Raw genomic sequence first — 25,294 nt, forward strand, 5'->3', positions numbered from 1 at the left:
GAAAACAAGAGAGAAAAGGGAGAAAATTATATCTAATATGCAACATAAACTGGTTTCCAACCCTAAGGCTCAAAAATCCACTCTTTACTGGGATCAACACAAAACACTTTAAGATAAATGCATGGTTTATTTTATCAATTACCAAGAAGTGTTTCTTTTTAACAAAACTTCCCATATTTAGCTGGCTCTTTATTCAAGGTGTAAATCCACAGGTTAAGCAACATGGAGGGTCCTGCCATAGGCAGTAATAATTAGTGACAAGTCTTTGACGTGATGTGAGGTGTTTGGCTGTGTTTGCTTTGTTCAATCAAGCGTCAGAGGACCACATGCTCCCAGAGTCTTCAGGATTAACCCAAGGTCTTTAGATAAACCAAGTAGTCAACACCTAAACCAAGGCACGTGCTAATTCCCCTAAGTGCATTCTTGACTAATTCATTCACACTTTCCCTCATGTTTAGAGCATTTGACATGCTGTGTTTTCTGTTTACACTCTTATAGAAACAATCACATCTGTTGCACAAGAGGGGAAATCCACAGGAAACCTTTGGTGGACAACAGGTGCCAAAGTTTTGATTTATTCATTGGGCTTGTATATGTGTACCTATGACAACCTGTTGCTTTGACAGTTCACCTCCACACAGGATGACATCACGTGCTGGTGTCAGACAGCGTGTCTAACATGACGTCACTCTCATACATGTCACACTCCAGGGTTAAAGAGAGCCTCAGGGGCGTCTCCAGCATCATCTTGTCCTGATTTGACAGTGGCGTTTCCATTGATGTGATGCTGGTGTCTTCCAGCCTCGGTGTGGCCATAAGGTCAGCGGGCTCTGTGGTGTTCAGCATCTTCATCAGCGCAGGAGTATTCAAACTGCCGCGCACCTTATCGTTGATGTCTGTGCCTGGGTGGAAACGAATGAAAAAACACATTTCTTTTCCAGTAATGATGGTAAAATTGGTCTTGATGGGAGTAAAAGACTGAAGGAAACACACTTTTTAACAGTAAATTTTCAAAGATCACATGTAAACACTCTGAAACTGCCTTATAACTCTGCCCTACCTATATAGGCATCTGTGTCACCAATGTACATCTCAATACAGTGGCCAAGCATTGTCACAGAGAAGGTGTCGTCCCTTTTTAGTCCAAGTGCCTGAAAAGAGAGGAAGCAAAGGTTTAGAACACAAATTACTGTATGTTAATAACATCAGCCATTCAGATGAAACTACATGCCTTAACAAGATCTTCCATGTTTCCTCTCATTTCTTTGTAAAATAACACAACAAACAAGTGATAGCTAACATAGTTTAAGAAAGATCAAAATTCAGGGGGGACTGGAGCCTATCCCAGCTGTAATGGGGTTAGAGGTGGGGTACACCATGGACTGGCTGCCAGCCAATCACAGTAGGGGTGGGCAAAAATATCAATTAATCGATGCATCGCAATATTTCCTCCCCCAATTCAATATCGATTCAGCAAATCCTCTGAATCGATTCACCTCCTGGCCAATGGGGGTCGCTGTGCATTGTATGGATGGAGGCCTCACTCAACCAAACAACAACCAACCGTAACCATGTTATGTGAGTTTTATCACAATTCCAAGAGGACAGAAACATTATTTAAGTTTACGTGCACTTTACTTTTTCAGTGTTTATACAGAACTGTCATTTTTTTTTTACTTTTGTACTCCAGAAACACAAATAAGTTATTATTGTGCAAATTTTTATTTTCAGATGTTTTATTGCACAAAAATGTGAGGTGACTTACCAAATATGTTCACATGGGCATGAAAATAATTATTAAAAAATTGTCAACAGGTTATTTGTGTATTTCTACTTCTTACTGAATCGACATTGAAGCATTTAAATCAATATCGAATCGAATTGATATCAAATCGCAACCTAAAGAATCGAAATCGAATTGAATCGTGAGGTTCTTAACAATGCCCAGCCCTAAATCACAGGGCTGACATATGGCGACGACCAGGCAAACTCAAATTCACACCAACAGCCAATTTAGAGTCACTTAATAACCTAATGAGCATGTTTTTGGTGGTGGGAGGAAGCTGGGGTACCCGGAGAGAACCCACACATGCACAGGGAGAACTTGCAAACCCAACACAGAAAGGCCCTGACCTGGAAGCGAACCAGGGATCTTCTTGCTGTGAAGCAACAGGATCCCTGGCTCACTTCCTGGTCAGGGCCCGGTACAGATACTAGTATTTAAAATAAAACCATATCATATCAATACAATATGCCTTTGCATTGCTTCTTTTGATGTAGCATCCCACTAGGTGTTCAAAATGCTCATATCAAAATGAATGGACACAACAGATACACATTAGCTACTGGTATCTGTTCATGCCACATTACTTGCTGATGGCTGATGTGTGTCAACAGGGCCAATAACAAATGATACTGATAGACTGATGTATCAGTGCATCCCTACGGAATAGTGTTTAAGAGGAGGATAATGGGATAATGAGCGAGAAAGGTTTTTCAAAATAGTGTGTTCAAACTGTTAGCAATGAGCACCTGCAGGGCAGGAACAACTACATATGCATGTGGTAAAATGGCTGAATTTATATGCACATTTTCACAATTTAATGTAAACTATTTCATCCACTGCATGTTAATCTGTCACATCATTGCATATTTTATACGTTTTGATTATGGCTATTCAGCATCCTTGCTCTCTTGGCACTCCTTGCAACCATACCATTAATGCACAAGGACTTGTATATATTAGTTAAAATGTCTTATAAAAGTTTAAAGCTTGTTTGTATCAATGTTATTTTTATATCTATATTAAGTGTTCAATTCCTGTACACCGGAGTCAAATTCCTTTACAATAAAGTGGATTCTGATATTTCTACCTGGCATTTCATATTGACATATTACTTTGTTTACCCAAATGAGGCTCATCTGTTAAATGAAGCCTTTCCATCAGCTCACTGCCTGGGAAAACTTCTTTTTTCTTCTTCATACCATTGTTTTTTTACAAATAGGCTAACTAGCTGTACTACTGTGGGTTACTTACAGGCATGTTTTACAATTGCTGCACTTTTTCCGTACTTAATACACTGGATAAGTCAGACTATTCAAACTTAGGCCTGCTATATCCAGGGATAAACGTTAGACTGAAACAGAGATCAAGTCCAACTGGTGCACAGGGTATGACTTTACGTTGATCATAACTTCTGCTTCCTGACCTACAAGCCTCAGGACTCTTCTCTGAGATTAATCACTGCTGTGTTTATGCAGTTTTTTCATTTATTCTCAAGGGAGCTCTCCAAAAACTCTCCTTTGCAGACTTTTTGGCTTTCAAAAAAAAACCCCAAACAATTTATTAAAAAGAGAAAAAATGATAGTATACCGTGTGAAAGTAGTCAATAGCGCTCTCAAAGTCACCCATGAGGCTGTGCACGTATCCTATGGCGGCATAGGTGGAGGCGTGCTGAGGGATCAACACGAGAGCCTGACGGTGGTACTCCAGAGCCTGGTCGTACTTTCTACAGAAACAAACACACCAGTACACAAAGTTATTATAACTAGAATGAAAAGACCTCAAAATTGATGTTGCTGAAATTTTACAAAATAAAGTAAGAGATCTGACATTTCACTAGAAAAACAAAAAATGACTTTGTTGGGTAACAAACAATAACCTGTAAGTTAATGCACACCTTTCTATTAAAATGTTTCCACATTAAAAAAAGTGTATCGCTGGTGCACTGACGACCCGAGTATTCAACAAATGAAACCCACTCCAGAATAAAAAACATCCCAAACCTTTCAATACAGCCTCTTGTGTGGCAAGCCCCTTATATCTATTGAGTGGTGGCTATGCATAATTCATTAAAGGGTCTTTTCATGAATTCTAAATGAGGCCACTACCCCTGCTGAATGTCTGAAAACAGAGCTAGTGAGCACATCTGTGGAAATAGTTTATAGCAGGCAGGTGAAAGAGAAAAAAAATAAGAAGGGAATGAACAAATTACAGTAGAGTGCACTCTGACCAATCTCCTTTCATCACTGACTCGGGATAAATTTAGCCCCCCATATGAGTGCTACATGGTCCAGCTCAAAAAACAAACAAACAAACAAAAAAAAGACGGCACTCCATAATGACATTTAGAGAAGTATCTCCCCTATTGAGCATGCTAAAGACCATTTAGATCACTAAAATTGTCTCCATGCTTACTTCAGTTTCCGACACACATGACCCAAGTTGTTCAATAAAGGCTCCCATTTGTCCACAGTCACCTGAAATATAGAAGGAAACAGCAAAGAGCATGAATAAGTACCTCAAAGAGAACCTGGTGACATTATCAAGACAATTAATATTCATACATTTTCAATTTTAGATCAATAAGCTGTTACCTCATTCCCTATGGCTTTGATCTTCTCCATTGCATCAAGAAACAATTTCTCTGCCGTCTTCCAGCTGGAACAGCAGATTGGAAAACATTTTTACCACACATCTTGATTTTTTGAATGAATCAAACCACTTATCAATGTTTGCATGATGTTGAAATATGGAGTGAAATTAAGGAGTATTGAACCCTTTTCTTTAATGTGTCCCTCAGTCTTTATTGAAGGCTTGTTTGATCATTTATTCTAAATCATAAGGTTTTTCATATGAAACTTACAAGAAGTATGTTTGGTAAGTTTCCTTGATTTAATAAAAGTTAAGTTTTTTTTCTCTGTTATTCCTTTTGAAACACGATTAAGAGGTGTTACGTTTTATATTCTGTGTATATCACTGAAGGCCTCTGGGCAGCTGTCTCAGGTCAGAAGGTTCAAAAACAAACTGAACTTAATTCAAACGTTGTCATCACAAGACTCAAATGTGAGACTCTGGGACTTTCCAGGGCTATAAAGAGGTATGTAAGCATCACTACTCCACTGTCCAGCAAGTCTCTCTGCAGACTCCTGACCAAGATCTCATTGGCTTCTAACATATGGGGCTTTTCCATTACAAGGAGCAGCTTAGCTCGACTTGGTTTGACTCAGGATGGTAGAGTTTTGAGCCCTCCTCTCATCCACAACTGACCTCCACACTGTCTGATCAGATTGACTTTACATCATTTTAAAGCAAAAGTCAAGCTGTAGACTGACAGCGCCGCACGCTGCTGTTTCATTGACCTTTTCCTTCTCTCTTCCTTTCAGCGATGAATAAAAAAACAATAATTCCCACTTATCAAAAAAGAGAGAAGTTAAAGACCAGTCCTCTGATTATTGATTTATGGTCTCTAGATAGTAAAAAATGAGCACAATCATATTTTTGGATTGGGCAACAAGAACTACATGCTTTATTAGCATGAGTTAATGAATTAAAGATGGTCTCTCTAATGGGCTAAATGTTTCAAACATCTACGGCATTTTATTACTTAAAAACTAGAATTTATTGGTCTATAAAAAGGGAAATGATTAAACCAGTCTTACAAAGTTGTAACCTTGGTCTGTCCTGATTTCTCAACAGTGTGAGAACTCAGGCTGCACGCAACTATTGGACCGCAGTATGAGCACATAAATTGAGTTTTGGTCATGTGTCAAACGTTTCAGTTGCACAGCGAATGCTTAAATTAGACCACCACAGTTAAAGAGTTGTAGAATGGGGCGTAGGTGGCCTAGTGGTTTAAGGCGCACCCCATGTACGCGGTTGGCCTGGATTTGAATCAGGCCTGTAGCACTTGACCACATGTCTCTCCACAGCTCTCTCATCCCTGCTTCTGATTCTGTCCACTGTCCTCTGTCAATAAAGGCATAAAAAGCCCAAAAATAAATCTTTAAGAAAAAATAAATAAAGAATTGTAGACAGTCTGAGCAGAAATTTATCATCAGAGGGTGGGACATCAGAGGCAGATGGGGTAAATCCCTCAGACACCCTGCTTTGACGTCGGCGTGCTTGGAGGTGGGGCCGGCTAACTTTGGCCCTGCTCTAGAACAGGACCATTTGCACCACAGGTTGGCGCGGCATGGTTTGGCTCGGCATAGCCAAAAGTCCTAGTGGAAAAGCCCCAATACATTCCAGAGAGCCCTGTGGCTCTTCTCAGAATAGCTTTGGGTAGACTAGATCAGAGTTGACTTTAAAGGCATAGTTGAGTCAGGGAGAGTCCCTGACTGTAAACTGAACAGACCCCTTGTCTCTCCTCAGGAAGGTAATCTGGAGCATCTGATCATTTGTAGTTTTTCCAAGCATCAACCAGTGAAGATAAAAAATTAATGGTCAAGGTTCAAATTTCCCCAAATGAACCACTGTCGTTAGGACTGGAATGTTTTATAAATAGTCCTTGAAGCATTTCATTATCTTTATGTAAACATTTCATTCATTTTTTCAACTCACTGTTAATCATTTTGATGTCTTAAATAAAAATCCATAAAATTCTATAAGCCTTTGGTTGGTTTTCTACCCATGGCTGAGCTGAAAAAGTATAAGCACACACCTCTGATAGATTCTTCTTAAGAGCAATCAGCTTAATTGTTAGGAGAGTTTCCTTTCAGAGATCCTGGGGAGGTTTCACACCTGTCATTTTGGTTCGGATCAAACTGAAAAGTCTGAAAGTACGGACCCAACAACATGGGTGTGAAAGCACCCTAACTAATCTCTAGAATTTACATTGTTTTTATGTATAAGCTAAGCGCAACGTAATGTACAAGTACACTGAGACAGAAAAGAAAAGCCTGTCTGCATCAAATCAAGCAAGTTTACCCAGAATAGGTTTAAAATAGTCACTCTACATTCAAGCATCTTAAGATCATTCAGGTATTCCATTTCTACTGATTACACCTGCTTATATTCCTGGTACAGAGACAGAACAGCTCCTATTTCAAAATAGAATCCTAAAAGCAGCTTTTAAAACACCACGGCTATTTTCCACCATTTGTTCTGCCTTTGTCTAGCTCAAGGTCCAAGTGTGACTGAGTGTATGTTTCTCACTGAATGACTCACTCTCCATTTTGAAAAGCAACCACAGCCACCTCGTGTATGACAAATGGGTCCTCTGGAGCGATACTAAGAGCCTGGCTGAAGAAACGCTCAGCCAGCTTGGAGTTGTTGGTCAGACCGTACTCCAGACCGATGTAGAGCATTGGTAAGTGACATCTGGGGAGAGAGGGCGCAGGAGAAGTCAGCTATCATTATGTTTAAACATCATAACATATATTGAATCTAAAAAGTACCTAAAAGGTTATCAAAATGAAACCAGGCTTTAACATGGGCCTGATATTTTGCAGGCCACCGACAAAACTTTACATTTTGGCAGACAGCACTCAATAATCCACTGTAAAGCACATACTGCCATGAAGTGGTTCTGTTTTCACTGCATTTTACAGCCATAGCTTATTTTTCAGTCTGTAAAGGGAATGTTTTGTGCACCTTAATTTGTAGAATTAGTAGTTTCATTGACCTACGCATGCTTTCCAAAACATGAAAAAAAAAGCTCCGTTACATTTTCTCTTTTTGATGCCAGCTGAAATGTAGGAGTTACATGTATAGTGAAGTTAAAATGTAAACATTTTTCAAAACACAGAAAGTTACTGGCACCACAATGTTATTAATGTATGTACCCTTTCATCAGCTGTGCAGCAGTGAAGTAGGCAGCCATTGCTTGGTCGTGCTCGCTCTCCACTGCAAATGAATGTCCATAGGCAATCCATGCAGGGCCGTATGTTCTCTCCAGTGTGGTGGCTTTGCTAAATAAAAAGTACACCATGTATTAGCATTGCACAGTATACAAGAATTTCAGTACTTTTTCCTGTATTTCTATTCAAAACTGTATTGCACAAGATATTCCTGATGTTTTGTATGTCACTATGGTGGCTTTATTGCATGAGATTAAATGGTAAGTACAAACAACAGCATGACAAATTGAACATCCTCTTGATAAATACAAAAATAAAATGGGACTGTTTCTTGAGCAGCATTTTAATGCAGTTGTCCTGCTCATAGATTCATAGAACCTATTTTATTTATAGAATAATATGAGGATTGCGCAGAGGCATGCCTACAAACATAATAAGAGTCATCAAATCAAATGTTTATATATATAAATCAACATTTGATTATAAATAATGAGATTTAACAGCAGATTAACAAATTACCCTGATACACATGAAAATATTCATTTAAGATATCTGTGAAAATAAACTCACGGAGTCTCAGAGTTTTGCATAAGTACACTGTACTTGACCAAATATATTATACCAAATACTGTGTATTTTACAATTTTTTATCTTAAAAATATATGCATAAAGTTGGTAAAATATAAAATAAAAACATGGTCATTTACCGAGATTTATGCTGAAATCAAAGTTATGGTTAAAAATCCTAAAATTTAAATCTGCACAAGACTATTCTTTAATGTGCACGTTTGTGTTCAACTACATTCTTCAGGTAGAGGGGGGCTCTGGTCTCTGGCACCTTTATTGTGGGGGTCAGGGGCTGAAAAGTTTGTGAACCCCTGCTTTAAGTTTTTGATAATCTTTCACTTCCATCTGTGTAGATGTCCAATTTCTGACACATTAGGTATCAAGTACTGCACCAGGATTGTTTCAGTTTAAAGTATTGTTTCAGTATCAAATATTGGGACCCTAAACTTAGTATCAGTATCAGAGTTAAAGTTTTGGTATTGTGACAACACTGCAACTTATACAACCACTGTGGCTCCCTTTTATAACATTCATTACAAACCTAAGGTATCGCCGAGCATGTTCGTTTTTATGGCCAACCATGAGATAGTAGCAGCCGACAGCAAACCAGGACACCTGGAAAAAATAGATACGTTTAAGTGGAATGCAACACAGAAAGGGAAAGTCATTTTAAAGGAGAAAGTAGCTGAAACTCTTACCGGGTTGTTGGGATACAGATCTACAAGTTTGTGTGAGAGGTAAAATAACTCTAGGAAAGAAAGAAAACACCAAAAAAATAAATTTAAATAGATGAATAGACCAGTAAAGCACATTAAACCATCTTAAAATCAAGAGATGATATTTTACCATTTGCTTTTCCAAGCTCCACTAGAGTTCCTATGTGGACTGGTAAACAGTTGGCATGGAAAGGGTCTTTGACCATCACCCTGAAGTACAAAAATAACATCCAAACTCATCATTTCATGATGTGTAACCTAAAAAAAATTCTCACGGCAGATTATTTTTCTTGAACATCTACAGCCTCTAATGAATAAATAATTAGTAAGGTCTTTAGCTCCATCTCAGTGTGGCCAAGCAACCTTTCAAACGCTCTTCACTTAATGTGTAATTCAGGATAAGGGCATATTGTCAACAAGTTAGAAAGGATTTTTCTGTTTGAAACACAAGCAGGCTATGCAGGAAGTCTCCTAACCTTCATTTTCTGCCACTTTACAAAGTCTAATATTGCAATTTCACCATTTAAAGGGCAGTTTCACCAACAACACACACAAAAAACTAGGAAACTCAAAGTAACCATAAGAACACCTACATTGAAGTGAGTTTGTAGCACATCTTGAAATCACAGTTATAATAATGCCTCTCTGCAAGAGACACCACTACATCCAAGTTGTCCTGAAGACCGTTGACCATCTCCGGCACCACCAAATCACTGGGCTTGTTATACTGCAGAGAGGAAGAGAGTGTGAATGTTTGTGTGTGTTAATACGTGTGGGTGAAGGTGGGTGTAGGGTTTAAACGTGGGTGGATTAGCAAAGAGATACAACAAGGTCATGAAAAAAGCAGAGAGAGGAGACGAATGAAGAGGAGTTAGAACAAAGCTGGGACAGAATATCCATAACAGTTATTTGCATTTCAATTGGAATCAACTGTATACAAATGAACCCTGAAGCATGGCAACAATACTGAGAACCACTTGTCTGTTAGCTCCATATGTGCTCAAATAAAACAATAAGGCTGCTGAGTGTTTCTGGGAATGACTCAAATAATGCGTAATGTGCATTGTAATGAGGGAATTTAGACAACAATAAACAATAATGTGTCCATTGTGCAGAAGAATAAGCTATATAAGGCTTTGACAACAAAGACATGCATCGGGCTTTTAATGTTGACATTTAGAAAGAAACTGTATCACCAGGCTTAGGGTCTGTGCCCAAGCTGCTGGGACTTAACACCGGCGTCGGTCATTTTCAGTACAGAACAGTGTAGTCCAGCATTTAAGCTGTTGGTGTGTTCAAAGTAAAATCACTTTCAGCGACAGCTGTTTTTTTTTTTTTGCTGTTGCTGCGGTCACAGGAAAAACAAAGTTAAACGTTTGGAGCAGCACCATGATCATCCATGTCACTTCTTCCTAACTGACAAATCAAAACCAAGAATGGGAGGGATTTATGATACACCTGGTGTACCAGGTCTACACCTGGTACACCGAAATGCCAGGACAGGATTCCTTTACATAGTTTTCATGTTTTCTTGGTGAAATCACTGTGTCAGTGGCACCTAGGATTAAGTGTTGACTGGCTAGCATTCATGTGGCATCCAGCCAATGAGACTGTGTTGTATAAAGGACATCTGTAAAGACTGTGAAGAGTGAAAATAAAGCCAAAGGGAAGAGACACCTTGTAGTGAAACCAACATAGTGAAACTTTTGATTAATTAATTTGATCAATTATCTGTCAAATAAAATGCAGATACTTAAAATCAGCCAAATGCCAAACATCTGCACTAATAACCAGTCAGGCATGTGGGTCAACCCCTACTCAATTACAGAAGGCTAATCTAAAGTGAGAGTATTCCTGCTATCAGCAGCACCTCGTGCCAGTGCTGGTTAATGGCATGGACATAATGTTCACACACTTTACAGCTCTAGGTGTGTGCTGCTGCGAGTCAGAGTCAAAGCAGCCCAAAAGACTAATGAGGCTGGTCAGGTTGGCCACACATAACTGAATGCCGTTAGAAATGGTTGATGATAATACAGTAACACAATATATTTGTGAAGTTTATGAAGAAACAAGTCACTCTGGCCAGCCATTTTTTCTCTCTTTCCTCTTCCATGTGTGCTTGTGCTGCACAGTGTTACACATAAGTGTTAAACAGCTGCAGAGTGTTTGATATCTAAAATCCCAAAATGACTTTAAGACCAAAATGAGAAAAAAATATAATTGTTGATTAGAATTGAATAAATAAACAAACTAAATTTATCCAATTCAATTTCCTTTTGTACAAAAAAATATTAATTTATATCTCATAATATCAGTTTTTGCCTGAACTTTTCAGGCATACCACAAAGAAAGCAGAAAACTTTCAAACACTAGAGACAATAAACATTGTTGTGAGGTGCTCTGACACAGATGATCTGGGTGCTGCCAGTACAAAGAACATCTGTGGACACAGGTCCTTATCCCTTAATATATGAATTAACTAACGGCAAAATAAACTACCTACCTTCTTTAACTTATTCTCAAACAGGAAGTGTAAAAGCTCCTCCTCTTCCTCAGTGCACTGCTGACTCAGAGGAAGCGAGTCCAGAAAGTCTTTCTCTGTTGAAAAATGAACACAATGCTTCACATGTACTGCTACTGTACACGTAATGACTTAAATAAAAGGGAAGATGCTTGGAAAATTATTAGTGCACATCAGTCTACCCAGATTAGCCTCACCTTCCTGAGCTGTCAACATGTGGTGAGACGTTAAAAGGTCAAAGGCTTCAAAGCAGTAGACATCCAGTTTCAAGGCCTCTTTGTAGCTGGAGGTGGCCAGTGGTCTGTTGTCCATGGCATCATAGATTTTACCCCGCAGGAGACAGATGGAGCTGCTGATCTGGAGATAGAGAGAGAGAGAGAGAGAGAGAGAGAGAGAGAAATGAGACACAGAAAGAGGACAGAATCTCTAGTTAATGTTATGAATATTACTCTTAATGCATTAGATGCAGATGCTCCTTCCAATCTAAATCATCAACAGGACTTAAACTAGGGGGTGTTTTGAAACAAACTCAAGTCCTGACATGTCAACTACTTAATGCCAGTGTTAGCCTGTTTTAGTGTGCTTCTGCAGCAGGGCTTTAACGAAGCTCTACTGTCATCATTATGCCTTTGGACTTTCAAACGGAATAAATACCAGAAAATTCACTGTTAAGCTAATACCTGCCAACACAGACATCATACAAATAATATCATGCATCCCTACTGATTCTGCAATAGACCGATATTGATGGTTTTGTTGAAATGAAAGAGCATGACATGTAAACACACAACCTGAACTCCACACAAACACAGTCAGTCTTTACTTCCAGGTGCTGATTCATGACGAATCATATCAAGACACTTAAGAGGACAGCTCAAGATCGTTCTCTTTATTTTTCTTTTACAAAGACTCACCATCAATCCACCATGAGCACAGCTATCAGAAATAATCAGCAAAGTTACAGTAAGAAAAAGCATCCTTTTAAGACACAGAAACAGTGAGTTGAACCAGACTCGTGTTGAACAGCCATCTGCCACATGCCACACAAAGCACTGAGTATTAGCCCATAGTCACGACTGCATTTCAATGTATGCATTTGGCATAACTCCCTGCATATCACAGATATAAAATAATCGTCAGTGTTGTTTTTCCAGATATCCTGCAGCACCAATATGGACTTCACACGTGTGTAATGTGTGTGTATAAATGTGGATAGAGCTCTGCTTGTAGTTGAGATTGTTTTTTTGGAATGAGAACTGCACACAGGAAAAAGTCAGAGCTCTACAAAACTATACAGTGACAGTACAGTTGTGCAGTCAGATACATATTTGATAAAGGCATTAAACACAAAAGCAACTCTAAAGCAACATTTCAGGACAATAATAAGCATCATGTAGTACTAACAAATAAGACATGAGCTTAAAAAAATCATAAACTTTATGCAATATACAGCTGACTTACAGAAGCAGGAGACATGTCCCAGTCCTTGTTTGACTCTGGTGTCGTGTTTTCCTCTTTCACACTCCTGTCCAGCAGCTTCTTACTAGCCGGTTCCTCTGCATCCAAGATATCCAAGGCCTGCTGGAACTCTTTGGCAGCATACTGAACATAACAAGCAGCAAGGAGAATAATGTCATTTTAAGCCATGGTTGATATGTAGCATACTTTTCTTTCCTGTATTTAGTAGTTTCCAAAGAACTCTGAAGAGGGTTAAGAGCTGTTAAAGCATGTTTCCTACAGATACTTACATGGCACCTAGCAGCAAGATACTGACATGCTCCATACAGCTGTATGTGAGAAGACAAACGTTGGATCAGACTGGGTTAATGTCAAAATGTTCAATACTACAATACTTTAGATGCAACATATATAAAAATATCAATAACTTTAATGATTGAAAGTCTAAAAATACACAGGGGCCTTTAAAGTGTGAAATTATTTTAGAGGGAAGGAGCTTAGGAGAGGTATGAATCCATTAAGAAAGTTCACTCCAGCTTGAACAACTCCATTGCCAACTTGTCTGATTTAAACAGTGCACAGAAGTTTGCTTGCAATTTTTGTTAACTGAAACAAGAAATTACCCACAACTGGCAGCACCCATCATTTGCACAGTATGTATTTATTGCCGTGGCATCAATACAGGTACACATAACCTGCAGTTACCTTGTCAAGTTTTCGAGATCGGAGGGCATGGGAGGCTCTGTGGTACTGTGAGGTTAAGTAAAGGCACTGAGCAAGCCAGTAAATATCCTGTGGATCCTCTGTATGACAGATTAAGAGGTGTTATTGTCAAAAAATGTACTTCACAGTCATTTCAAATAGAATCCACAACCTTGCAGCTGTATAAGCTAATGTGCTATCCATCATCACTACTTAGTAGTACAGTATTATTTATGCTATACTAGAGAAACAAAACACGAGCGATCTCCCCCACACTTGTTCTTACAACATTAGCTATTTAAGCGACATAAAGCTAGATTAAAAATGCAACCATACAAACTCTTAAAGTACTATCAGTATTCACTCACCGTGAGAAAGGGATGCTATCTTGTCGGCCCAAAAGAGAGCACTTTGATATTGTTGCTGTGGATAAACACAAAAAACAGACCTTTAAATACCCCCAGGCGCGTGGTCCTTGTGGCCAGTCAACTAGCCGTCAACACAGCTTGAAGTTTGACAGTCAGAAAACTGCGAATGGTTCAAACTGAAGGTAGCTATGCTACCAAGCTAGCATTAGCTAGCACTACACAAACTCTGAACGTTGAAATAACCCCTACCTGGTCAATGTACTGCCGTACACGCTTTCGAAGTCTGTCGAGATTCATTGTTATTTCCTAGAGTTTTAGCCCTGGTTATCAAAATGTATTCATTCTGTGAGATAGTGTAAAATAAACAGTAAACAGTGGGTGCTAGCAGCGTAAAATCAAATCCGCGGCTTCTTTTTCCCCAGTGTGTTCCGCAATATTTAGCCGGAAAGAAACGTGTGCCGCATAGACAGTTCCGCACTAAGTAAAAACGTTTACGTTCCCTTTTCTTTAAGGACATATAATTTCTTCAAATGCCTTGAGGGTGACACTTCTGTCTGATTAATGTGTTTAGCTATAGTTTAGAAAATATTTTTGTTATTTCTAAGATAGAATATTCATCATATACTGTGTAGAAATGTGTGTATCATATACTGCATACTGTGTCAACAAATTTTCATATCAACTTTGTTCCGCTAAATGCCAACAGGCTAAATATTGCACACTGCACCTTTTAGATGACAGGTGTAAGGGGATACCTAACATTTAAGCACATGTCCCCCAAAATAAAGTTGCCAGAGACTGGAGACCCCCACTTGCCCTGAAGGTGGTGAAAGCATTGTTGCACAAAGCAGTGCACATTCAACAATAGCCATATGCAGACTTACATATTCAGTTTCTTTTTCTTTCAACTATTACTTTTATTTAAGTATAAATCTCACCTGATGACTGTAGCTCAGTTTTACACTGCACTAATTGTATGCATATCTTCATTTTAATGGTTTTTGGAAGACATCTCGAAGACATCTCGTGACCCCCACTTGACCAACCACACAGTTTTAAATGTCTGTTATTTTAATGTTGGATCGTAAAAATAATTACGACTGGTGCAAAAAAGGGATGAATGCATAAAAAATGGTTAAACCACAGCATACTGTATAAACTGCAAAAATACGTTGGCAACATTGTGACTGAAATGCAGCAGATGTACACTATGTATGCAGGAATTTGTGTTGAGTTCACTTGCATTTTTTAAACCAATGACACAAGAAACTTCCTGGTACTGGATGCACAGAACTTTTATTTTTGTTTTAGTGGTATTGAAATATCTGTAAGTTTTATATTGACGGGCGTCATGTTGAAGTTTAATATTGCATTATCATGACAGAACCAATGGTGGTTAATTTGGTGCATGTCTTCCCTCCAGTCTCTGTCCCCATGTTTCCAGTCTTTCTTCAGCTATACTATCTGAATAAAGGCACAGAAGCCCCCAAAATAATCTTTAAAAACACAAGACAGGATGATACATAAGTTAAGCTCATTTAAGTTTCCAGTTTTCCAGGAACAACAAATTACTTTTTCAGAATAGCTTAAATTGCCAATGACATTGCTGTTATAATGCAGAAAACATAACTTTGCAGAGAAAAACAGGAGATTTTATTCCACTGTAAGACTTGCAGTCTCCTGCTTGGGTGTTTCAGGTGTATGGGGAGCGTTGGACATGTCGGATACATCAGCAGGGGGGCCAGCATTGGTTGCAACCTGAATGGTGTCTGTGGATTGAGTCAAGGGCTGGGGTGATTCAGGTGAGATGGACTTCATAAGTTCATCCAGTTTTGGGGCAGGGTTTGCTCTATTCTGTTGCAATGCTCTTCGTTCTTCTGTCTTGCCATTTTCTTGCTCCTTTTCCTTTTTTCCAGCTTTTGGACTGATCTTTTGGTCTTTACAACAACTATTGGGTTTCTCTGTAGGTCTTTCTGGTCCCTGGATTTGACACAAAAAATACAATTTTAATCAGGATATTAAAGATCAGTTTAGGAAGCTGAGATATAATTTTGATTCCAATATAACAAAAGCAAGGAAATATAGTTTAAAAAATATAAAAATGTGACCGTTAGCTGATTTGACCATCCTCTGGGATAGCGCGCAATGCTGTCCGTCAGCCTGAGATGTCTGCGCCAGTCCTCCTCCCAGCTCCTTAGATTATAAGTAGGCTTGCAGTTGATCAGACAGAACAAGATCCTTTGATTGTCCTTGGCAATATGGAGCAATTCCTGCAGAAATATTATTTTTTTCAGAAATTATACACATATAAAACTAGGAAACAATTTAAATGCATCACGGCTATGCTGCTGTAATATAAGCACTGCAGCAGTTAACATGCTTATCTTCTGTGCAGCAGCACTCCCATTTGCCTGAACTGTCATACAAATGCAGTGTCATGAAAGAGGTTATGCTGTTGTAATGAATATAAGCATTGCTACAGAACTCCCTCTGGACTATGATGCTTGTTGGGCCCCCTTAAGTGTGTGGTGACCTAGGCAACAAACTATACCTGATGGTAAATATGATCAATATCTAAGGCCAATAAATGATTTATCTATGATACAGTGCCTGTAAAAAGTATTCATCCCCTTGGATGTTTTCCAATTTTATTGATTGTATAAATCAATTATGGTCAATATTATTAGTATATCATAGTATATTATACACCTTCATGTCAATTAAACAAAAATATGTAAGTTAAAATTAGTGACTGCATAAATATTCAGCCCCTTCATGTCAGTATTAGTAGATGCGCCTTTGGCTGCAATCAGAGCACTGAATCTGTGTGGACAGGCCTCAGTCAGGCTTACACAGCTGGAAGCTGTAATTTTACTCCATTCTTTGTTGCAAAACTGCTCAAGCTCTGTCAGGTTGCACAGGGATCAGGCGTGAACAGCCCTTTTCAAGTCTAGCCACAAATTTTCTGTTGGATTGAGGTTTTGGTTTTGACTCGGCCACTCTAGAAAATTCACCTTGTTGTCTTTAAACCATTTTTGTTTAGCTTTTGCTGTATGCTATACTTCATCTACCAAGCCATAGTTCCCTTGCAGACTAACTAAGATTGTCCTCCAGGATTTTCATATACTTTGCCGCATTCATTTTACCCTCTAGCTTTACAAGCCTTCCAGGCCAGGCTGCTGAGAAGCATCCCCACAACATGATGTTTCCACCACCGGCTTCACAGTGGAGATGGTGTGTTCATGGTGATGTGCAGTGTTTGGTGCTGGCCAAATATAGCGTCTTGTCTGACAACCAAAAAGCACCATTTTGATCTCACCAGACGAAAGAACTTCCTTCAACTTGAACCAGGGAGTCTCCCACATGCCTTTTGGAGGACTCTAGTGGAGATTTAATGAGTTTTCTTCAACAGTGGCTTTCTCTTTGCCACTCTCCTATAAAGCTTTGACTGGTGAAGAACCCAGGCAACAATTGTCGTATGCAAAGTCTCTCCCATCTCAGCTGCTGAAGCTTGTAACCCCTTCAGAGTAGTCATAAGTGTTCTGTTGGCCTCTCTCACTAGTCTTCTTCTTGCATGGTCACTCAGTTTGTGAGGACAATCTGATTGAGGCAGATTTACACACGTGTCATAGTCCTTCCAGTTTTGATGATGGATTTAACTGAACGCAGGGGAATGGCCAGTTGCTTGGAGTGCTCTTTTGTCTTCATGGTGTGATGGTAGCCAGGAATACTAATTAATCAGTAGCTGAATCTTCCAGATACAGGTGCCTTTACACTAAATTCACTGCACTCAGGTGATCCCCATTTCACTGACTCTGAGACTACTAACAACATTTGGCTTGATCTCTGTTGAATTAGGTCAGTTGCTTTGAAGGGGTTGAAAATTTATGCAGTCACTTATTTTATATTAAATATTTCTATTTAATTGACATTATTTTGAAGAAATCTGTCTTCACTTTGAAATTAAAGAGGACTTTTTGTATTTTTTTTGGCAACAAAGCCAGACTATATTGACCATAACTGATTTATAAAATCAATAAAAGGGTAAAGCATCCAAGCGATAAATACTTTATAGACACTTATGCACGACCAATTTATCAGCTGTAAATATCAACAGAAATTTTCATATCTGCTGATACCATACTTAACCTTTATAATGTAATTTCCGTAAGCCAATATCTTGCTATTAATATCATGCATCCCTGATTCTAGTAGCCAGAAATAACACTGGTCTAGAGCCAGTGTCGTTAGTGCCAGCTCAACTTCTGAAAAAAGTGACCCACTCATCAATGTCACTTCTCCCTCACCAGCCAATCAAAATGAAGAAGGGGCAGAGATTTTGAGACAAGCGACTGATCTGGCTTGTCTTTTCAAGGGTAGTATTACAAGTCTACAGCTACTGTCTCTGTCAGGAAAGGATTCTGTTACATTGTTCATTGTTTTCTTTGACATATTTCCCTAAAAAAAGAAAGCAAAGTACACAACTCTATTTAAAAATTATATTACAGAGGAAAAATAAGAATCAACTTTGCTTACAATAAATGCCGGTGAGAATAATCCTGAAACTAAAGTTGTTAAAACTCAGTAGTGTATGCAGAGACATGGAAAAACTAGAAAAGCACTCAGAGAGTGCAGACCTCCGCCATTAGCCCTATCTCACAAAAGTAAAGAATCCTTTAAAACATTCCTGGATCCGGATCACTCCCAAAATCAAATCAGTTCTTCCTTATGCCATTTCTGACATTTCCTGAAAATTTCATCAAAATCTGTCCATAACTTTTTGAGTTATGTTGCTAACAAACAATCGAACAAACTAACAAACCCTGTCGATCACATAACCTCATTGGCGGAGGTAAAAAAATCATTCTAACCTAATCGAAGCTATTACATTTTTATTCCTGTCACAAACTGAAAAAGTGTACTAATATCAAGCAAGTTAAGACTTCCCTGTATGGTTTAAATGTCTGCTGCCACCCTATGGACATAACGTGAGCTGAGTTAATGTCATGATTGACACAACACAAACCTGTTGTCTCTTCCAACCCTGGCCAAGATGAGAGTAGATCTTCATTGGAGTGATGTTTAAAACGGGTTCTGTTGACTTCAACTTTGGAGAGAAAAAGACAAAATTCTTTTAAAATGGTGATTGTTGTCAAATATAGTAACTGGTTTGTGTATGGATAAAAAGCAGCATATGATTACACTGTTCAAACCTTTCTCCTGTGTAAGGCATATGAAGCATTGTCCCATCTGTACTGCAGGTATTTGCTTGCACAGGGAAAGAGGGGCTGATATGCCAGATGTGCTTTCAGAGTCCTGTCAACACCAAAATATGACACACAGTTGACAATTCTGTGAGACTGAGGCTTTTCCAGAAATCAAAAGAACATTAAATATGCATTATCTAGATGTAAACTTTTATCACATATAAGCCTAAAAGGGAGCAATATTTAAGCTAAACCAGTGCCTCTCACCTCACAGACTGTGGCCCCTCTGGTGTCTCGATATCACCTCCCATGATCGGTCAGAATAAGTGTAGAAATGCTTCTAAGCGTCCAGGTCGAAGGGATTTCAAACACTGCAGTTTGTTTTCTGATAGTCGTATACGGTTGCTATGGCAGCAGCTGGAGAGCGTAGAGATGAATGAAAGGTTTAAATGATGCTCCTGTTTAGCAAGTTTCAGAGAGAGAGAGAGAGAGAGAGGGAGAAAGGGGAGCTAATTAGCAGGGAGAGATTGTGTAAATGAGCTGCTGTGTGAAGACACAGATTCACACAGTTCAAAGCCAAAAATTAACTGGAAAAATAAATTGAATTTCTTCGTGCTACTTTAAACTGTTCAGGCCTACAATAGAAAGTAAATGAAGAGGTGCATTTTTACATGCAATCAAACTTCAGTGTGTTATATGCAGTTACTTAAATGAAAGCATTAATGAGAGTAAAATTTAGCTTTCAGAATGCACAAAACCATGCGTGAATTAAACTTCTGTTGGGATCAACAGTATGGTTATGGTTACAGTTAGAAAAACACTCAGTATTATGTTAGAAAGACTAAAAAGGAGCTTAAAAACGCATGTTAATGTGTTTGTAAGGATGGCATAGTGGCTTAGGCTAAAAATGAATCAAAAGGTCAAAAAAAGAAGTCTGAGTGAATTTATTTACTGTGAAAATGTGCAGCATTATTTACAGTGCAGGCCCGAAGAAAGAAAATAAAGATACGTTGCCAAACTGTGAAAACAATATTAGACTGAGCTCAATACAATGATCAGTACACACTTGCACTGGAAAGGTTCTAGATATTTAATAGCTTGGACAGCAATCGCCAACACACCTCACAAGGCCTCCAGTCTCTTCTTATATATGGGAGTGGGGGGAGGTACCAAAGCCAAAAAACAATTAAAGCACATGTAAAGTGATAATAAATCTGCATTTTAGGTTTGTTGTATGACGGGCCACTGTGTTAAGAACCATCAGGCCAAATGTGAGTCATGAAAAACATCTGTGAGTTTATAAAATCAAGTTTTAAAAACATGAAAAATAAGTTGAATGAGTTGAAGCCACATCCACTCAGGAGAAATACGATCCTCTCAAATTTAAAAAATGCTTCTGATCAGAGCGCAGCCGCCTGGCTCTGTGTCAGAGCAGAGACAGGAGATGGGGATTAAATTCCCTGTTTTCAGGTACAAATATCTGTTGTGATGGTTTTAATGACCTGCAGTCTAATGTGGCTGATAGATTTACTTCACAATGCACAAAAACACAACGTGTAACTGGCTGTTAACTTTCAATGCAGGCAGTAACATCAGCTAACGACAGACTGTACTGAGATGAACTGCTCTGTGAGTTTTTATGGTTGTAATGTTGGGGGGGGGGGTTAATTCCCCATCAAGACTGATTATGTCATGGGCTCCCTGCCCAAATTTATAAACGAATAAATGTTTTTAAGTAAAAAATCTTTATTTGACTTTACCATGCAGTTACGATTAAGTTTTTTTTGTTATTGTTTGTCTTAAACAACTAAGTAGCTTTTTTGCTAGCTATGCTAAGCTAATATAACACAGGCTTCTCAGGCTGCTTGATGTTTTAAAAGAAAGGTGGTGTGACATTAACGCATGCATGCTTTACTCTGTTTAGTCTTAAATTCTGTGTATGCCCTTAAATCGCAGTCAGGCAGATGTTGTTAGCATTCTGCTATCATGGTGGTTGTAATCTGCTGTAGGATATCACAAGCTAAAGGTATAGTGCCCATCTCATTTGCACCAAAAGCAAAGCAAAAGCAAATTGTAAACTATGTCCAAAATGCACAGATTTGTTTTCTTTTCTGAGGTTTTATGATGGTTGGTTCTAGATTATATTTGATCTATGTGCAAATATTTACAGTGCCCACCCAACGTGCCCCCTTTTCCCAATTATTCCCCTCATTACAACCCTGACACAGTCATCTGGGCTTGTGTCAGTCCTTCATTTTTCCTTCCATAATTATGGACCGACACCATGAAGCTCCTGACAAATGGTTGCCCTTAGTGAGGCCTTGATGCTTATTCTTTTTCATTTTTTATACTCACGATAACAGTTACTCTCTCTACACTTTCCACATTGTCTGGTCCCTCTGCAGACACCAACAGCATACCCCTGACAATATTAATGCTGGGGAGGAGCACTCTTAAATGGTCTTGCTGTGTAACAAACATAATCCAAAAACACTTTAAGGCAGTTCTCCCTTTCTCCATCTCAAAATCATGTCCATCTGTTGGCCTTGCCAATTCCTTCAGTATCAGTTTACAAAACTGTATCTAGTGTCATTTGTTTTTTATCATCAATGCTTGGTCCATTCAAGGTTTTCAAAAACATGATCACCATTTTCCTCATTTTTAGCACAGATTTAACTTCATCAAATTCTCCCTAATACACTTTGCCATCACATGCGGGTCCTTTAAGTCCCCTCCATTTGGTGACGTCAATCATTCACACTACGAATTCTTTTCTGTTTTTATTGACTTCCATTATTTGACAACCTACTTTTTCCCTTTTCTTTATCATTGTACAGTACTGTGCATAAGTTTTAGGCATGTAGGGCCTTAAAGGGTTCACCACAGACCCGATGTGCAACAACAGGGGCTGGGCTGGGGTGGGCACATGTTGACACTGGTGTGTCATTTGGTAGCCAAGGCCAAGCTCAACAGTATCACTCTTGTGTCAACTTATCAATCCTGGTAATATGCCCAGGGACAACTGGTGGTTTTCAGGCCCTTAGGACATCCACAACGCAACCAGAGGCTTGGCAACCCTACTACCCACCCGGTGGTACCCTTGGCTGTGCTTACTTGCCCCCTTTGGGTGTGGACTTTTTAAATTTCCAAAAGATTATTCTCCCATGCCTGGGCAAATATGCAAGGACATCCAGGGCACAACCAGGGTTGTTTCAATCCTCCTTTCCCTTATGGTGCCCCAAGGAAGCTGGACATTACACACCTTATTTCAGCCTCATAGTTTTGCTCAAACATGCCTAAAACTTCTGTATACCCTCATGAGTCTGGCTCTGACTCCATTTTCAATTGCTCTAGCCATGTAAGGAGCTGTGAAGCTTGTCTGTTTTTTGATAGGAACTAGTCTTATTGTCATGTACTGTAGCTGAAGTAGATATGCTCCTATCTATAAATCGATTCACCATTGTTTATATACACTGAACAGTCAGTTCAATTGCCTATTGAAACTATCACTGCTACTCCACTTTAAAATGCACGCAGACCTGCTGAATGTAAAAAAGACAATATCTAATGAAAGAAAAATGTTACAGTTAATGTAAAGTAAACATGACATACTTGAAGAAATGCGGTCTAGGGTCATGTAGGCCACTGCACTCTTGTCTTTTGTTACATATATTGCAGCCATGGTTATGGTTACCTGGAGTCCCCATCTGAACAACTGGAACTATCAACACAAGCAGAGTTTATAGAACGAGTCACACAGAAAACGTGCTCTTGTGACTCCAACTAAAGTTTAATAGTCCTTTTTAACACAAAAGCCCTCAATAGGGAAAAATCTTTAGTCTAAACTACTTTTCTTATGACAAAATTCAACAAAAGCCTCAACAGCATTATACAAAAAAACTGCTTTAATATAATTTCAATGAGGTAATAAGCTAAAGTAATCTATTTACAGTTGGGGCTTTATAATAAAAGAGAACATCTTACAGGAGATTTGTTGAATGAATCCCATTGAGGTGATTTGGCTTCATGAATGAACTTCTATATCACAACAGTCCCCTCTTGTGGCTAAAGCTGGCCATGACACTTTATAGTGCAACTGAATAATTCAGATCCACTTCAGAATGAAAATAAAACACAAATCAAACTGAATAGACTGCACTGTGATATATACGTATGTCACACTTTTCATGCATTTTGCATGCATCCATGATAAACTGTGAATTTATATTGCAAAAAGACTTGCATAAGGTTTAAGACTGGTTAAATTGACTTAATATGACATACCTATAGGATATGTGCTACAAAACTATGAATAATCAACTGCATATGTATAGTTTTATGACTGCCCAACAAAAAATACAGGGGTGCAGTTGGAATCTACGTGTGTTGTCTGTGCTGTGAATCAGGAGATTGCTCATGTGTTATGGTTCTTGTCTTTCAGCTGCTGCAGTAACAGACAGAAATTCTGAAATCCATCCATGTGTTGTGGGTCTGAAACACGATGTGGGTCACTAACTATGCCTTTTTAAAGCATGTTTAAGCCACCAGTGATTTTAAACCTTTCAGCACCTCTGAAATAATACTTAGAGGGACAGGACAGATCATTTAAAGATAAGAGGCATTTTCCAAATACCTTATTTCTGTAGTTTTTATACGTGGTTGAAAGTCAGGCATCTAAAATTCTGTTTGAAGTATGGCTTAGGCTTTAAAATATGTCTCAAAAATGAGACTTTTATTTGGAAAAGTGTCACAATTATGTATAAATAATAATTTTAGAAATGAAACAAAACCCATACTAATCAAATACTTCAGAAAAAAATACCATATTAAGTCTTTCATTACCTTTCCCACATATGGTTTCAAAACCTGTGCTGTCTTTATATTATTTAGAAAAACAAAGACAACTCTCACATATACAGAAAAATATTTCTTGTTGTGAAAGGAAAATGTATGGTGGCCCTTGAGACCAAATGTAAAAGTTAGAGGTGTCAAGATTAATCATGTTAATCACAACTTATTATGGTCCATTAATTAGTGCACTTATTTTTTAAAAAAATGCGATCAATAATAAATGCATGACTTATTGGCCCTTTCGACGCACTTTAGTTAAGCCACGCCAGCAGATAAGTCAAAAGTAATCTGCAGCTTGTGTTATTCGATATTTATCTTTTTGGTTTACTGTCCCTTTATTTCCTTTTCTATCCATAATAAGCTCCTTTTTCTGTGGTTAAGTTCATATCATAATCTTCTACCTATCAAAGCAGGTTTACACCCAAACAGGAAGTCAATTATCTTTAGGTTAAGACAGTAGAAACATAGCCAGATAAAGTATTAAAAACACACGCAGGTGTATCTCCTCTGATTAAAGGACTAATGTATCAACGAGGAGCGACGGGGTTTCCCACCCAGCTAAGCAGCGACCTTATCAGCTAGCATCAACAGTTAATATTAGAACAAAAACGATTAATAACGCTCATTAGACGGACTTAAAACTTCCCGGAACTGACGCAGAATATGTCAAACATTATAAAGAACTGACTATATCAGTTTGGCTACAAATTCAACGTAACTAATAACTTTTATAAACATTCACCAATGGTGAGTGGTTTAATATTGGCTTACCACTGACTATGCTAGCAACGGCTTTGGACAGAACACACGGATGTACCTTCATCTTCACGTCCACAAACACAAAGACCACGAAAATATGCAGGTAGGAGGATAAGAGAAAACCTAAAACAATAAATATGATGCACATAACAGACAATGATAAAATGTGTATGACACAGCACTTCAAAACTTTTAAAAGACTAACATTTGACACCCTCTCACATCTAAAGAGATTTTTTTTGAGCAAGTTGCAGAGTTTTTAGGCCCAGACCAAGTTTTTGCAAATCAGTCTATCTATAGATTTTTTGGGAGGGGGATTCAGCTTTTATTAGAAGATCAATTTTAAAAAAAAAAAAAAAAAAAAAAAAAAAAAATAGCATACAGGAGCAATGCTTATCTTGCCTGAAAAGAAATAGTAGAGAGGGAGACTGAGAACAAAACGGAGTTGGTATGTGGTATGAGTTAGTGTCTGTTAACATCTAAGGTATTTCATTTAACAAGTAAGTACCTTTAAGAGTTTTACAAGCACTACACAAAGTTTTTATTATGGTTTTAATTAAAACT

General features: G+C 38.5%; 2 protein-coding genes across 2 annotated transcripts; both read right to left on the bottom strand.

The window, feature by feature from the left end:
* Positions 1–104: 104 nt before the first annotated feature.
* cdc16 (cell division cycle 16 homolog (S. cerevisiae)) lies at positions 105–14,347 on the bottom strand. The gene is made up of 18 exons (XM_041806341.1): positions 14,163–14,347; positions 13,914–13,968; positions 13,549–13,646; positions 13,134–13,172; positions 12,847–12,987; positions 11,583–11,742; positions 11,368–11,462; positions 9,458–9,591; positions 8,995–9,074; positions 8,847–8,896; positions 8,690–8,763; positions 7,567–7,692; positions 6,950–7,102; positions 4,378–4,441; positions 4,199–4,260; positions 3,374–3,509; positions 1,061–1,151; positions 105–902 (listed from the first exon to the last, which is right to left on the bottom strand). Exons 1-18 carry the CDS (start codon positions 14,208–14,210, stop codon positions 649–651), a joined length of 1,860 nt encoding a protein of 619 aa, XP_041662275.1. The 5' UTR covers positions 14,211–14,347; the 3' UTR covers positions 105–648.
* A 1,090-nt stretch (positions 14,348–15,437) lies between these two features.
* Positions 15,438–24,800, bottom strand: cfap97d2 (CFAP97 domain containing 2). The gene is made up of 6 exons (XM_041807279.1): positions 24,743–24,800; positions 19,388–19,578; positions 19,127–19,229; positions 18,940–19,020; positions 16,022–16,183; positions 15,438–15,893 (listed from the first exon to the last, which is right to left on the bottom strand). The coding sequence occupies exons 2-6, from the start codon at positions 19,429–19,431 to the stop codon at positions 15,567–15,569; spliced, it is 717 nt and encodes a 238-aa protein (XP_041663213.1). The 5' UTR covers positions 19,432–19,578; positions 24,743–24,800; the 3' UTR covers positions 15,438–15,566.
* Between the last annotated feature and the right edge of the window lie 494 nt (positions 24,801–25,294).

Source organism: Cheilinus undulatus, linkage group 15, assembly GCF_018320785.1.
Source record: "Cheilinus undulatus linkage group 15, ASM1832078v1, whole genome shotgun sequence".
Lineage (NCBI taxonomy): Eukaryota > Metazoa > Chordata > Actinopteri > Labriformes > Labridae > Cheilinus > Cheilinus undulatus.